Source organism: Centrocercus urophasianus, unplaced genomic scaffold (assembly GCF_019232065.1).
Source record: "Centrocercus urophasianus isolate 14NV4802_14NV808 unplaced genomic scaffold, USGS_Curo_1.0 seq_11, whole genome shotgun sequence".
Lineage (NCBI taxonomy): Eukaryota > Metazoa > Chordata > Aves > Galliformes > Phasianidae > Centrocercus > Centrocercus urophasianus.
Window position 1 is genome coordinate 90,059,622 of NW_024884253.1, and position 12,490 is coordinate 90,072,111.

A 12,490-nucleotide genomic window follows, 5' to 3' on the forward strand; every position below is an offset into this window, starting at 1 on the left:
CGGTGTTGATGTGGAAAACAACTTCATAAAAACCTGCTAATGTGTGAGAGTATTGCTTGTTCCTTGCGTCTCTTCATGTGTTTGTTCTTTTCTAACACAGTTGGAGATCTGTCAAATGAACTTGTAAGGCATTTTCTGATTGAGTGCTCTCAGAAGGGGGTTCACTTGAAAGGATGTCCAAATGAACCATGCTTTGGTAAGTACTGTGTGTCACAGGGACATAGAAAATGAAAATAATTTGCTTTTGCTAGAGCTGTTTTATAGACCTGGACAGAGTGGAGTGGAGCTGAGAGAACGCTCTGCTCAAGTCCTTAAGTTTCTGTAGGAACCCATCCTAGCAGCCTTGTGCACATAAGGTGTATGTGCAGAGCTCTCTAGCACATATGCACATGACCAAGCTTCAGGCTGCCATGTTCAACCACTGACAGCATTGCTATAGACATCTTAGCTAGATGAAAGTTGAAGGCCTTATATACTTAAGACTTTTGCCTTATTTTTTCCTATCAGTATTAAAAGTAGAAGATGGCTGAAATGACAACAGAGTATCACTCACTTAAGAAAAAAACATGCATTATGGCACATCAGCCTACATAATATTATGCAGTGAAATTATGCATGGTGGTAAACAACAACAAAATAACCACCCGTAATCACTGTCTTCAGTGGGGTAGGAGGAGAAAATAGCATGACAAAGCTCATGTGTCAAGATCAATGCAGGACGATTGCTTACTAGTTAGTAATGCAGGCAAATCAAATTTACTTTGGAATAATTCATTTAATTTACTGCCAATTAAAATAGATCTGGGTAGGTGAGAAACGAGGACAGCCATTAAAATAACTCTTTTTTTTCCTCCTGCTCTTTCTAAGCCCAACTTCACTTTTTCATCCCAGACCTCTCAGTTCTCACCCCAGACAAGGTGTTACAAGAGGGGTTGAGGACAATATGGTCAGTACCTAACAATTACTCTGTGACTTCTTCCTTCTTCCACTTCTCATGTGCTGAATCATGGGTTCTCCACAGGCTACAGTCCCTTCAGCACCAAAAAATGTCATGGTTTGGCCTGGTTCCATGACTAATTAGGCGAAGGGACCCATGGACCCACACCCCAGAAGAAGGGGAAAGGAAGAAGGGAAAAGGTAGGGAGATGGGCCGAGATAAGGAAAACAGCAGCAGTGTGCTAAGGGAGAAAACTGATTTACTAACCATGATAGCAGAATGTGAGATAACACAGTATAATACAATTGGAATTCAAAGTAATAAATACATGAGAGAGGGTGTCTGAAAACTGAAGTCCTTACTCTAATGCTGTAGGTGAGAGGGCTAAGGTGCACACACAGCAGAGATGAGCAGAAAAATAGCAAAGCTAATTGAGCCACTTCAGGAAATGTTCACCTGCTCTGCTGTGGGGACGTTCACGAGCTTCAGTGTGGTGTATGTTATTAAAAACATGGAGCACCTTCTCTTTATCTGGCTTTGGTCCTTTCCCTGCTATGTGGCACTCTTTTTGCTCATTCTTTTTCTCTGTGCAGCTTTTCTGCTCTCAAATGTATTTTACCAGAGGTATCACCAGCTTCAGCTCACCTCATAGGGGCTTGCTACCAAACCTTGCCACGTATAGCCAATATACTTGTGACATGGTCCTCTACCATAAAACGAGCAAGTGTAAAATGACAAATTCAAGTAAAGGTGGATTAAATTTTGTCATGATATATAGTCTCACATGCTCAAGGATGATTGTCATTCAGTTACTTAAATTGAAGCCAAGTACAAATGGTAAAAAGAGGCTCTCAACATCAGTGTTTATGGCAGTGATTAAGAGAAGTATAATGTAATGGTGAATGTTATTTACAGTAGTGTTGCACTGAGGGAGTGAAGTTTTACCTAGGCTGTCTTTTATACTTTCATGAGCATACAATAGAGAATCACAGAATGATAGAATTGCCAAGGTTGGAGAAGATTTTTAACATCATCCAGTCCAACCACTTGGCCGCAAGTTGTATCAGAGGAGGTTTAGGTTGGACATAAGGAAGAACTTTCAGAGAGTGGTCAGGCACTGGAATGGCTGCCCAGGGAGGTGGTGGAGTCACCGTCCCTGACAGTGTTCAAGGGGTGTCTGGACGACGTGCTGCATGATGTGGTTTAGTACTAGTGGTGACAATGGTGATGAGGAGACAGTTGGACTGGATGATCTTATAGGTCGTTTCCAACCTTGTGATTCTATGATTCTATGATTCTGTATCACCAAAATTTCCCACTAGACCATATCCCTCTGTACATCATCTAAATGTTTCTTGAACACCTCCAGGGTCGGTGACTCCACCACCTCCATGGGCAGCCCATTCCAGAGCCTGACCACCCTCTCACAGAAGTATTTCATAATGTCCAACTCAGTCTCCCCTGGCACAACTTGAGTTCATTCCCTCTAGTTCTATCACTAGTTACGTGGGAGAAGAGGCCAACTCCCACCTCACCACAACCTCCCTTCAGGTAGTTGTTGAGAGCGATAAGCTCATCCCTGAGCATCTCTTCTCCAGACTGAACAATCCCAGCTCCCTCAGCTGTTCCTCATAAAGCCTGTGCTCCAGACCCCTCACCAGCTTTGCTGCCCTTCTCTGAACACGCTCTGGGGCCTTAGCATCTTTCTTGTAGTGAGGGGCCCAAAACTGAACACAATACTCAAGATGCAGCCTCACCAAAGCCTGAGATACATGTAGACAAAGCACCAGGCAGAAAAACTAGGTGGCTAAGAAGTGGAACTCCTTTTTCTTTCACCGCTTCGTAGCATAGCATCGACTCCTTGTGCTCTTGCTTTCTTAAGAGTACTGAAAGGAACTCCATATGTTATTGTTTGTTTCATCTTTGCACTTTTTAAATTGGAAGCAAAGGCCTTTAGAGTAAGATTTAAGCAGTGTATTTCAGCAAGCAAGGGACCGTATAATTGTGATCAATGGCTATAATTCAAGTATGTCCACCTAAAATAATGCTGGGGATTGTGAATCCACTTAAGCTGAGTGGAAAAGGTCTTGGTTTAGGTGCCACGAAAATATTATTCAAGGGTATGTGTGTATAAATGTGTGTGAGATGTATTGGAGCTTGGTCTGTAAAATGCTTGGAAACCAATATAACTGTTAAACATTACTTTTGTCCACCATATTAATTGTGTATGTCTTGCTACTCTTCTGACCACAGGGAGTTTGACTGCTCTGGTGTACCAGCATTCCATTACTCCACTGGCATTGCCCTGTAAGCTCCTCATCCCAAACAGAGGTATGCTTCTTAAAGTACAGAAGAAATATTCAAACACAGTCTACACCATGCTAAATACATCACAGAGATTTTACACACTTCTGTATAACTGAAATAATATACTCATGTATGATTTTTTCACTAATTTTAGGAGAAGATTTGAAGACCAGCATCCTACTGCCGTCTTTACAGTATATGTTGTATAATTATGTCTATGATGATCAGGAAATAAATGTTGAATATCCCTCCCTCAGCACTATCAGAAAAAAATTGATGCCTCACAAGGAAGACGTGGCATGACTGATTATAGGTGCAGATGCAAGATTGCTAAATGCTTCTTGCCAAGATTTATCAACTCAAAAAGATAGACTCATGCTTGATGGTATGCACTGACTTATCTGTTCAAGTACAAACAAGACATGGATAATGTTATTTATTTGCAGATCCATTGGAAGAGATGGCAGAAACTTCTCCACAGACCGCTGCGAACTCAGCAACAGAACTTCTCAAACAGGGTGCAGGTTGGTAAACTTTTTCCTTGTATTTGATTCTTTCCAAATTTTATATCTGACAGGCTGTTAAAAACTGATGCTGAGACTGGATTGAAGAACAAGCTTGAAGAGGGTAGATTTAGGCTAGATGTAAGGAAGAAATCTTTTACAGTGAGGGTGATGAAGCACTGGAACAGGTTGCACAGTGATGTGGTTGGTGCTCTGTCCCTGAGTCTTTAAAGGTGAGTCTGGATAAGGTCCTGGGCAGCCTGATCCAGCTGTGGTGTCCCTGTTCATTGCATTGGAGTTGGACTAGATGGCCTTCAGAGGTCCCTTCCAACTCTAAGGATTTGGTGTTTCTATGAACAGTTAATTGTACAGTAATTTGTAAGCAGTGTCACTAGATGATAAACTAACATATCCTAGGAAGTGACAACAAGAAACTATGCAGGTAAGTGGCTTTTCCCTAAAACAGAACTTGTTTTATTAACTTTCCTGTTTGGCAGCAAAATATTATGCCACAAATAAATGCAAGTTCTTCATATCTATTTCCACTAATATAGTCAAGATCTAAGCATTCTTTCATGAAGAGCTCTAGATCTGTACAAAACCTACAAAGTAACGATGTGAGAATAAGAAACTTTATGATTTGGAATTTATTCACAATTTTGGATGGACAAAATAGACTGTTAATACAGTGAGAGAAACCTCACAGTTCATTTGCGAAATCTTGCTATGAATTCTATAGTGATTGATCCAAATAAAGCTTATTGAAAATAGTACACCAACATAGAACACATAGAACACATTTCTGAATTCTTTGACTTAGAAATCATGCAGGTAAGATGTCTGGATTCCTTCTTTCACTGGCAGCACCCAGAACCTTAATTTACTAGGCTGATGATAATCGTGCTGGAATCAAACTTAGGCTTCTTTAGTTTGTAACAGTATGATTGCTGTTGTTAAAATTCTGATATCTAGCTATGTATTTTATATAGATAGTAATAAGAAAAAGCTTTAGTCAAATTATAGATTGCCATTACAGAGTAGCCATATAAAAAAATAAGCTTTTACATTTGATCTTTGTTTACATGGTAAGGTTTGCAAACCAGGCTAAACTGCTAACAAATCAAATATTAGCATGGTAATTTGCATAGTCCAGCTGCCAGAGTTGGAAATCCTTTCCTGGATACCTAGACAAATGTTTTCACCAAAATGCAAAGTCAGTTAGTAGCAGTGTTTGTCAACAGTATTAAAGTATGCTTTCTTCTGCTGTAGAATAAGGTGACTTCTTAGTATCAAAAACATTAATCTGCTTGTTAATTTGACTTCATAACACAAGTTGAAAGTATTTAATTGAGTGAATACTTCTTCTAATACTATAAAATATTATTAATACCATATGATACTATATGGTGCTGATACCATATAATACTGCCTAGTCCTATACAGTACTATAGTACTACCATACAGTGCTACTTAATATTAATTCTCATTGTCCAAATGATCACTGCAGATTTGTTTTGAGACCAGCTAAAAATAATTAGCTGTTTGGTAGCTTTAGAAACCAATGAGCAAATCTTTACGGAGATCCATCAGGAGTACTAATGTCTGTAGGTGGAAAATAAGGGTTCCTAAGCTTCTTTACCTCAGTATGCATTTATAAACCTAAAACACATACGGTTATGGAAGTTGCTTTGTTTGCCTTAAAATTGCAGAACATACAAAGCACTACAGAATTAATAACAAAAGAATTCTGCAGCAGTCCTCAGTTTTTTGGTGAGAGAAAATGTGTAGCAGGAAAAGAACGAGTAAATGGTTTCTTTTGAGGGTAGCTTAATCATCAAAGTGTCAATTGTGTCAATTTGTACTGAAAAAAAATAGTATTTTCTCATTGGCTTTTTGAATTGAGTTTTTATGCAAAATATCCCCTTTCTTTCCCATTAGGGAAATTGCTGTAGAAGTACACAGGTTCCCCTGAAAGTAACACTTCCTGTGTATTTTCATGGAAATTATGACAGATACAAAAAGCATAATACTATCTGATAAAGTAAATTCTGAGCTACAAAACACTATTTTTCAGCCAGTAGCTATGTGTTTTTTAACTACTGATGAACTGCATGCCACACTTGTAAAATTCTGCGCAAGCAGAGGTGATGCTGTCACCGCTGCTGAAACACACCCCCACGGCCTCCCTGTGTTCACATCCACTGTTTGGTCTCCACTAAACATTCAGCAAGCATCAGTGAACGTCAGTGGGTGCCATTTTTCCATGTGGAGGAATTCAGTGACACACCTTTGTTTCGTATGCACTTCCTTACCATCTTAAACTACAAAGCACTAGTGTGAAAAAGGTGAGGTAAATGCAACATTTGCTGGTTTGTTGTTTTCCTTTTTCACTATATTACAGTGGAAGATGTGTGTTTGGTTTGGTTTTGTTCAGAATATTCCTGTTGGTTTGTTGTTGGATAATGACCTCCCTCTTTCATTGCAGCGTGTAATGTTTGGTATCTGAATTCAGTGGAAATGGAGTCCCTCACAGGCTACCAGGCAGTACAGAAAGCCTTGAGTCTGACACTGATGCAAGATCCTTCTCCCATCTCAACCATTGTCCATTTCAAGGTGTCTGCACAGGGAATCACACTGACAGATAACCAAAGAAAGTAAGCAAGGGAGGGGTGGGAAGGTAATACGTGTGCTTATGCACTGTAAGTGTCAGTTTCTGTTGACTTGTTTTTCCTAGTTGCGTTCTACAGTCTCTGATTCAGATGATAACAGGATTGTCTAAAGAATGACAGTATCTGCTATCCTTCATGGTTGTCAGTGGTTTGTACTGGAGGATGTATATTTTAAAATGTGTTGAAGTTGCATTTCCCACTGACACAGTATCTAAGTGTGCAGCTTTTAGAAAAAAATTACGCTTCTAGTTCCTTTGCTTTGCTTTAGGGTCAGTTCTCTTGTAGTGCAAAACTTAAAAGTCACTGCTTCAGTATGAATTTATTTGGTTGGAGTGGGACTCCTTATAGTGATAGGACATAGGTAAGGATAATGACTTTAAACTAAAAGAGATTTGGATTAGATATTTGATATCTAATATTAGATATTAGATAAGATATTAGGGAGAAATCTTTCACTGTGAGAGTAAGGCTCTAGAACACATTGCTCAGAGAGCTTGTGAATACCTCATCACTGGAACTGTTCATAGCTAGGTTGGATGGGTCTTTGAGTAACGTGACCTAGTGGAAGGTGTCCCTGCCCATGACAGGGGCACTGGAGTTGTATGTTCTTCAAAGTCCTTTCTGACTAATAGTTCTGTGATTCATGCAGTTCATGCAACTTTTTAATATGACTCAGCGATGCAAAAACAATATTTTGTCATTATTAAATCTTGATAGAGTTGTTTTGTCTGTTCTGCTTATTGTTCAAAATTCTAAGCATCTTAACTCTTTCTGAAATATTTCATTTCTTCCTATCCAGACTCTTTTTTCGGCGACATTATCCAGTCAACACTGTTATTTTCTGTGCTTTGGATCCACAGGACAGAAAGTAAGCAAGAGAAGCACTATTACTAGTACATTATTTTTATTATTGATCTACAAAAACCTAACTAAAGTGTGATTTTTATTTCTTCATTTCCTTTTTTTTTCCCCCTTAATTCTTTCTTATGGATATCAAGATGGATGAAAGATGGCCTCTCTGCCAAGTAAGTTCACACCTGTCTCTGTTTCTTTTAACTGAATGTTTTAGGACTACCATTACAGTAGTTAGTTTGTTAGTCTTCTTAATAACTTTATCAGAGATGTTAAAGGGAAAGCAGCCATTCAGGAATAAAAGTCCATTTATTGCAATTATACTTAATTTATTTCACCTGTGCATCTTCAAGTAAGGCCTAATTCAGTGGGATGATAGGATGTCTGTAGACAGAGTTAGTGTGGCTTGGTTTACATTGCAGATCTGCAATTCACATGAAGTTTCAGAAATTAACACAGAGCCATTTGCTACTTGATTAAATTGTTCCTCTTATCCAGCAGCACTAACAGTAGCTTACCTATCTCACTTACAAGGTAGCTTTAAAAACAAAAAAAAAGTCCCCACCACAGCATTTACATGAAAACAGTCCCAGTAATACTAGTGTCTGGCATAAGTAGATATTTACCGGTAGATTGCCTAGTGTTTTCCACTGAATACCAACATCACTGTCTGCTTTTCACAAAAGGGAAAACAGAGAGAGAACTCAGGCAATGGTATCTGAAAAGTAACAGAAATAACTGGCTCAAATCTTGTTTTAAGTACCCTGTCTACTGAGATATACGGCCCTCAAAACTTCTCATTATGCACTTTTTGACACACCTCTCTCTACCTCAACACATTCAGAACTCCCACCTCCAAGGTAGCTAAGAGAACAATAGTACTGAGACAGATTAAATATCCTCAGAGACAGAAGCGTACTCTGACAGCAAACAGTGCAGGACACAAAAGAGAAAGTAGAATTAAGTGAGTAATTAAGTAGAATTAAGTGCTAACCTTTTTCTGGCCATTCTGAGACAGTCAGAGGGAGTTCCTGAGTTGGCTAGTAAATTTGCAGTATATTTAACAGTCACACAGGACCTTATCCTTTACAACAGATGTAATCTGCTTTGTGCATTTGTTGTTGGCACTTTGTGTTTTTTACAGTGTCTTTTTTGTTTTAAGAAATGAGACCAGGTCTGTCTGTCTGTTCTCTGACATAATGTGGTTGTTGTCCTTGCAGAGTATTTGGCTTTGTTGCTAGGAAGCAAGGCAGTGGCACAGACAACGTGTGCCACCTATTTGCAGAGCACGATCCAGAGCAACCTGCCAGTGCCATTGTGAATTTTGTGTCAAAGGTCATGATTGGATCCCAGAAGAAGATCTGACTGTTTTCCAGCCTTGATTCAAGAGCTCTTCACTGACTTTGTTTAAGAAAAGCACTGTGATATGGAGAAAGCCTAATCAGCAGGAATGTTAATCCCAAGAAAGAGATCAGCCTTTTATTTGAAGATGCCTCTGATTTAGTGAAGCATTATTTGTTTCTTTTCATTTCAAAGGACAATGCTAAAGAAACTGGGTACCACCCAAACCTGTAGCCCATATCTGAAAGAAGCATAAATGAAAAGCTTTTCTCCTGAAGGATTTCTAATATTGTTTTCACATTTCATCATTTATTTCATTATTTCATCTTTTGGATCAGAAATACTCCCTCACTACTAGACTGTGCTGTTTTTATGCAGAATTCATATAACCTCCACAAAGAAAATTGATATAGTTGCGTCAGTGGTAGCTATAGGTCCTGCAAACATGTTTTTAAGGAGACCATTTGCTCTTTCCTTCATCTTTCTGGGAATCAGTGATGGGAACTGAACGGAGAAAGGGGAAGCTGTATGTGACAAGAAGGCTTGTGTAAGTTGGTTTCTGATAAGAAAAGAGCAGCAATGTGGGAGATTGCACTGTATTTAGCGTAAAGAAGAGTAGGCAGTTTTAATGGGAATGGTTTAAAACAGAAGAGACAGCAGAACAGTCTAAAAATGGTTTCATGGAAACATTCTGTAATTGTATATTTTATTATTTTTTTAATACTAAGAACTAAGGGAAAATGTTCTAATAATAATTGCAGGATAAAAATGAGGGAAAAGCAAATAAATTTTTATAACTTATATTTTCGCCTGTGCCAGATTATTTATAGTAAACCTCAGATCTTGATATTTCATATGGGTATTTGTGAAAAAGGAATGTGGAGGTTTGCCACTCAGCACTATTTTGTGTAAGTAAAGCATACCTTCCTGTAGACGACAGAGTATCACATTTTTACTTCTGCTTTACAGTGACAAGCTAATTCCCTTTTCCATGTCTCTTTGCAACACTGCTTTGGCAGTAATATTTGTTCCTCTGTCTAATTCTTATGTAATTGGGTTCTTTTTTATTGGACACCTGGGGATTTATTTTTGAATTTTTTAATCTGTAGGAAGGATTTTTATGATTTATAATTTTCAATAATTCCTTGAGACCAGAAATGCAGAAGGGAATTGAATTTATTTTGTTACTCTGTACAATTTCTTGAGATATTTCTGTCATGATCTGTACGGCTGTCACATCTATAAGTATCCCTGTATATCTTTCTAAACACAACTGTATTTTAAATGCATAACAGAACACCAGTTAACTTTATAGCAATGCAATATTACAGGAAATGGATACAGTAGGTTAGAGTGGTAATACTCACAAGGTAAGCCATCCAAGGTCTACTGTGTAATTCCTGTACAAAAAGAACAGTTCTAGACCTCCGCATTAGAACTGAGGATAATAAAGCAACCGCAATGTGACAGTGCTAAGATTTTTATTGCTTCTGTTACCTTTTATGAGTTGCTGTGAATATTTCATTAATAACCTGTGGAATAAAGTATGAATTCAGCATAATGGATGCACGAGGCACTGGATTAACACGTATATCCTAGTGGATTTAATCCTTTAATCCTATTTTACTAAATAATGACTTAATCAAATGGAACAGTATGATAGAGCTACGTGGTCAGAAAGTTCCTCCAATCTGAATGGTGTTTATCCTGTATAATTGGCAATCTGATTTTTATTAATAGCTTTGATCCCAATTTTTCTTAAGTATTGGGACTGCGGAAGCCTTATTCAGTCACCATACCCCAAAATATTACCAAATTGCTTGGTTAACTAACAGTTCTATGTACGTAACCTTATAGATAACCCCTTAGAAGGAGAGGGAGCGAGAAACAGATTAGATTTGAAATCTAATATATGGGGACCAGAAAGTGGTGAATTAGTAACAGTAGACACTGGATGTCATAGAACGGTGAAGCAATCCAAAGTATCGTAGCTACCATTGAAGCAACAAAAGCAGGTGCTATTAATTTTTACTAAATTATTTTCTTCTTCTGATGCAGAGGTATACTGCTTAAATGGTGTATATGTCCCATTCAAAAATACATTTTTTTGTTTTTAGGAGTTTTGATTCTTTTGAAACACATGGACACAAGTTCCTTTTTGTATTCTTTTGATGTACCAAGAATGCAGTTACCTAATCTGGTCAAAAAGCTGGAGTGCAGTGAATTTCTTCAGCTGACATCTCAATTAGATTGTCAGGTTCTCTGGGAGGAAAATGTTACACAATAAATCTGATGTGCTGTGAGCATTTAAATGAGAAGGAATTTTTAAAATATTATTTTCACTTTTTTTAGGTGATAGTTGAATTTCAGTGTGCCTTTTTAGACACCAAGTCTTGGCCTCCGGTCTTTTTTTTAATGATGTATTGTCATTTCAATTTGAGGCTTCACTTTTAATTCTTTATGCATTCTTGTGGCCTTCTGAGTTCAGGAACATAAGGAATTAAATGTTAATACTCCTGGTGGTGTTTCCTGGTTGTTCAGATTTACTTGGTAGGTAGGAAAAAGAAATTTCCCCATTTCTAAGGGAGTTCTTCTACTATATTCATTCCTTTGGATGGTACATTGTCACATGCTTTTGCTTTTTAATGAATTAAAAATTGCACAAAGCAAAACAGTTCATTATGTACCATTGTGTATTGTATGTAGAAGGATATTGACTGAACTCATGTTTGTGACAAAGACAGGATTAAATAGATTATGCAGCACTTTCTTTCGAAGGTTTTTGGTAGATCTGTATATGCGGTTTCATAACTAATGCCAGCAAGTTGACACACATATTTAGCCAGGCAATTATTAACCTGCTTATAATAGTTATTATACTAATTATAGTATTAAAATTTTACAGCACTAAACCACAAAAAATGCTGAAAATCATGTTTTTAATTAAATGGTTTCTGTGTATCCAACATTATCATTAAAAATGTAATGTTCTTTTATTTACCTACTAGTGAAAGTGTTTGCCTTTTCTTGAAACCGTAAGGCAACAGAAGGTCTCCAATATGTAAATTAATGTTCTATAAATTCTTTGTATAGTCATTTTCTCTGCTTTCCAAATATTGCCTTGATTCAGATTATAATAAAATTATGAATGTGAAATTTCACAGCATAGTGTTACAGGGTAGTCTTTTCTGAGTTATTTTTCTGCATTCAAGACCAATTAATTAAGGAAATCTTGGTGGGGCGGGAAAAGATTGAGTGCTGAAGCAAGGGTTTAGTTTTGCTTTATAAAGATTTCTTTCAAGAATCTGACACCAAAATCTTCTATGGAGTCTTAGTAATTCAAGTGTAATCAAACCATGTGATTTTTCTCGTGCATTTGCTTTCAAAATAGCATAAAAGTGCCTTTTGCTTGCACTGCATATTTCAGTTTAAGGAGAGAGAATTTATGATGCCACCTTCTGAGATATCTGTATGCATTCAAATGACTAAACTGTAGCCACTGCTCCATCACTGTGACTACATTAGAAAAACTTGCAGAGGAGCATGGAGAAGGTGGGTAGAAGAAAAGGTGGAGAGGTTAGAAATCTAACCCCTAGTTGAAGTTGCTGTCTGTATACTAAATCTGTGCATCAGCCCCAGATTAAAGGTTTTTTTATTATATCCGTGTTTTATTAGGATTACTTCTGACAACGATAAGCTCTAGTATACAGTGCTAATGCCTTTTCTGTGAGGCACAGACTGACAGGAATTTCTCATTCTGTGTGCTTGACTGGAAGATGGGGAGCAGAATAGGTCCCCCACAGTTCAGTAGGAAACAGCAACCTACTTCTCTGCCAGGACTATTACACATCTAAGGGTCCAGATGGGATCCACTCAAGGGT

The 12,490-nt window shown here is 37.8% G+C and overlaps 1 protein-coding gene across 10 annotated transcripts in view; it reads left to right on the top strand.

Annotated features, from left to right (window-relative positions):
• Positions 1-11,770, top strand: part of TNS3 (tensin 3) — a 210,993-nt gene extending 199,223 nt beyond the window's left edge. For all 10 annotated transcript variants that reach the window (XM_042839564.1, XM_042839604.1, XM_042839609.1 and 7 more), the window contains 7 exons: positions 101-196; positions 3,191-3,268; positions 3,691-3,768; positions 6,233-6,401; positions 7,216-7,284; positions 7,415-7,441; positions 8,489-11,770. In XM_042839564.1, coding sequence (XP_042695498.1) covers positions 101-196; positions 3,191-3,268; positions 3,691-3,768; positions 6,233-6,401; positions 7,216-7,284; positions 7,415-7,441; positions 8,489-8,633 — 662 coding nt within the window. In that variant the 3' untranslated portion in view covers positions 8,634-11,770. The remainder of the gene's footprint in view (positions 1-100; positions 197-3,190; positions 3,269-3,690; positions 3,769-6,232; positions 6,402-7,215; positions 7,285-7,414; positions 7,442-8,488) is intronic.
• The last annotated feature ends 720 nt before the right edge of the window (positions 11,771-12,490 follow it).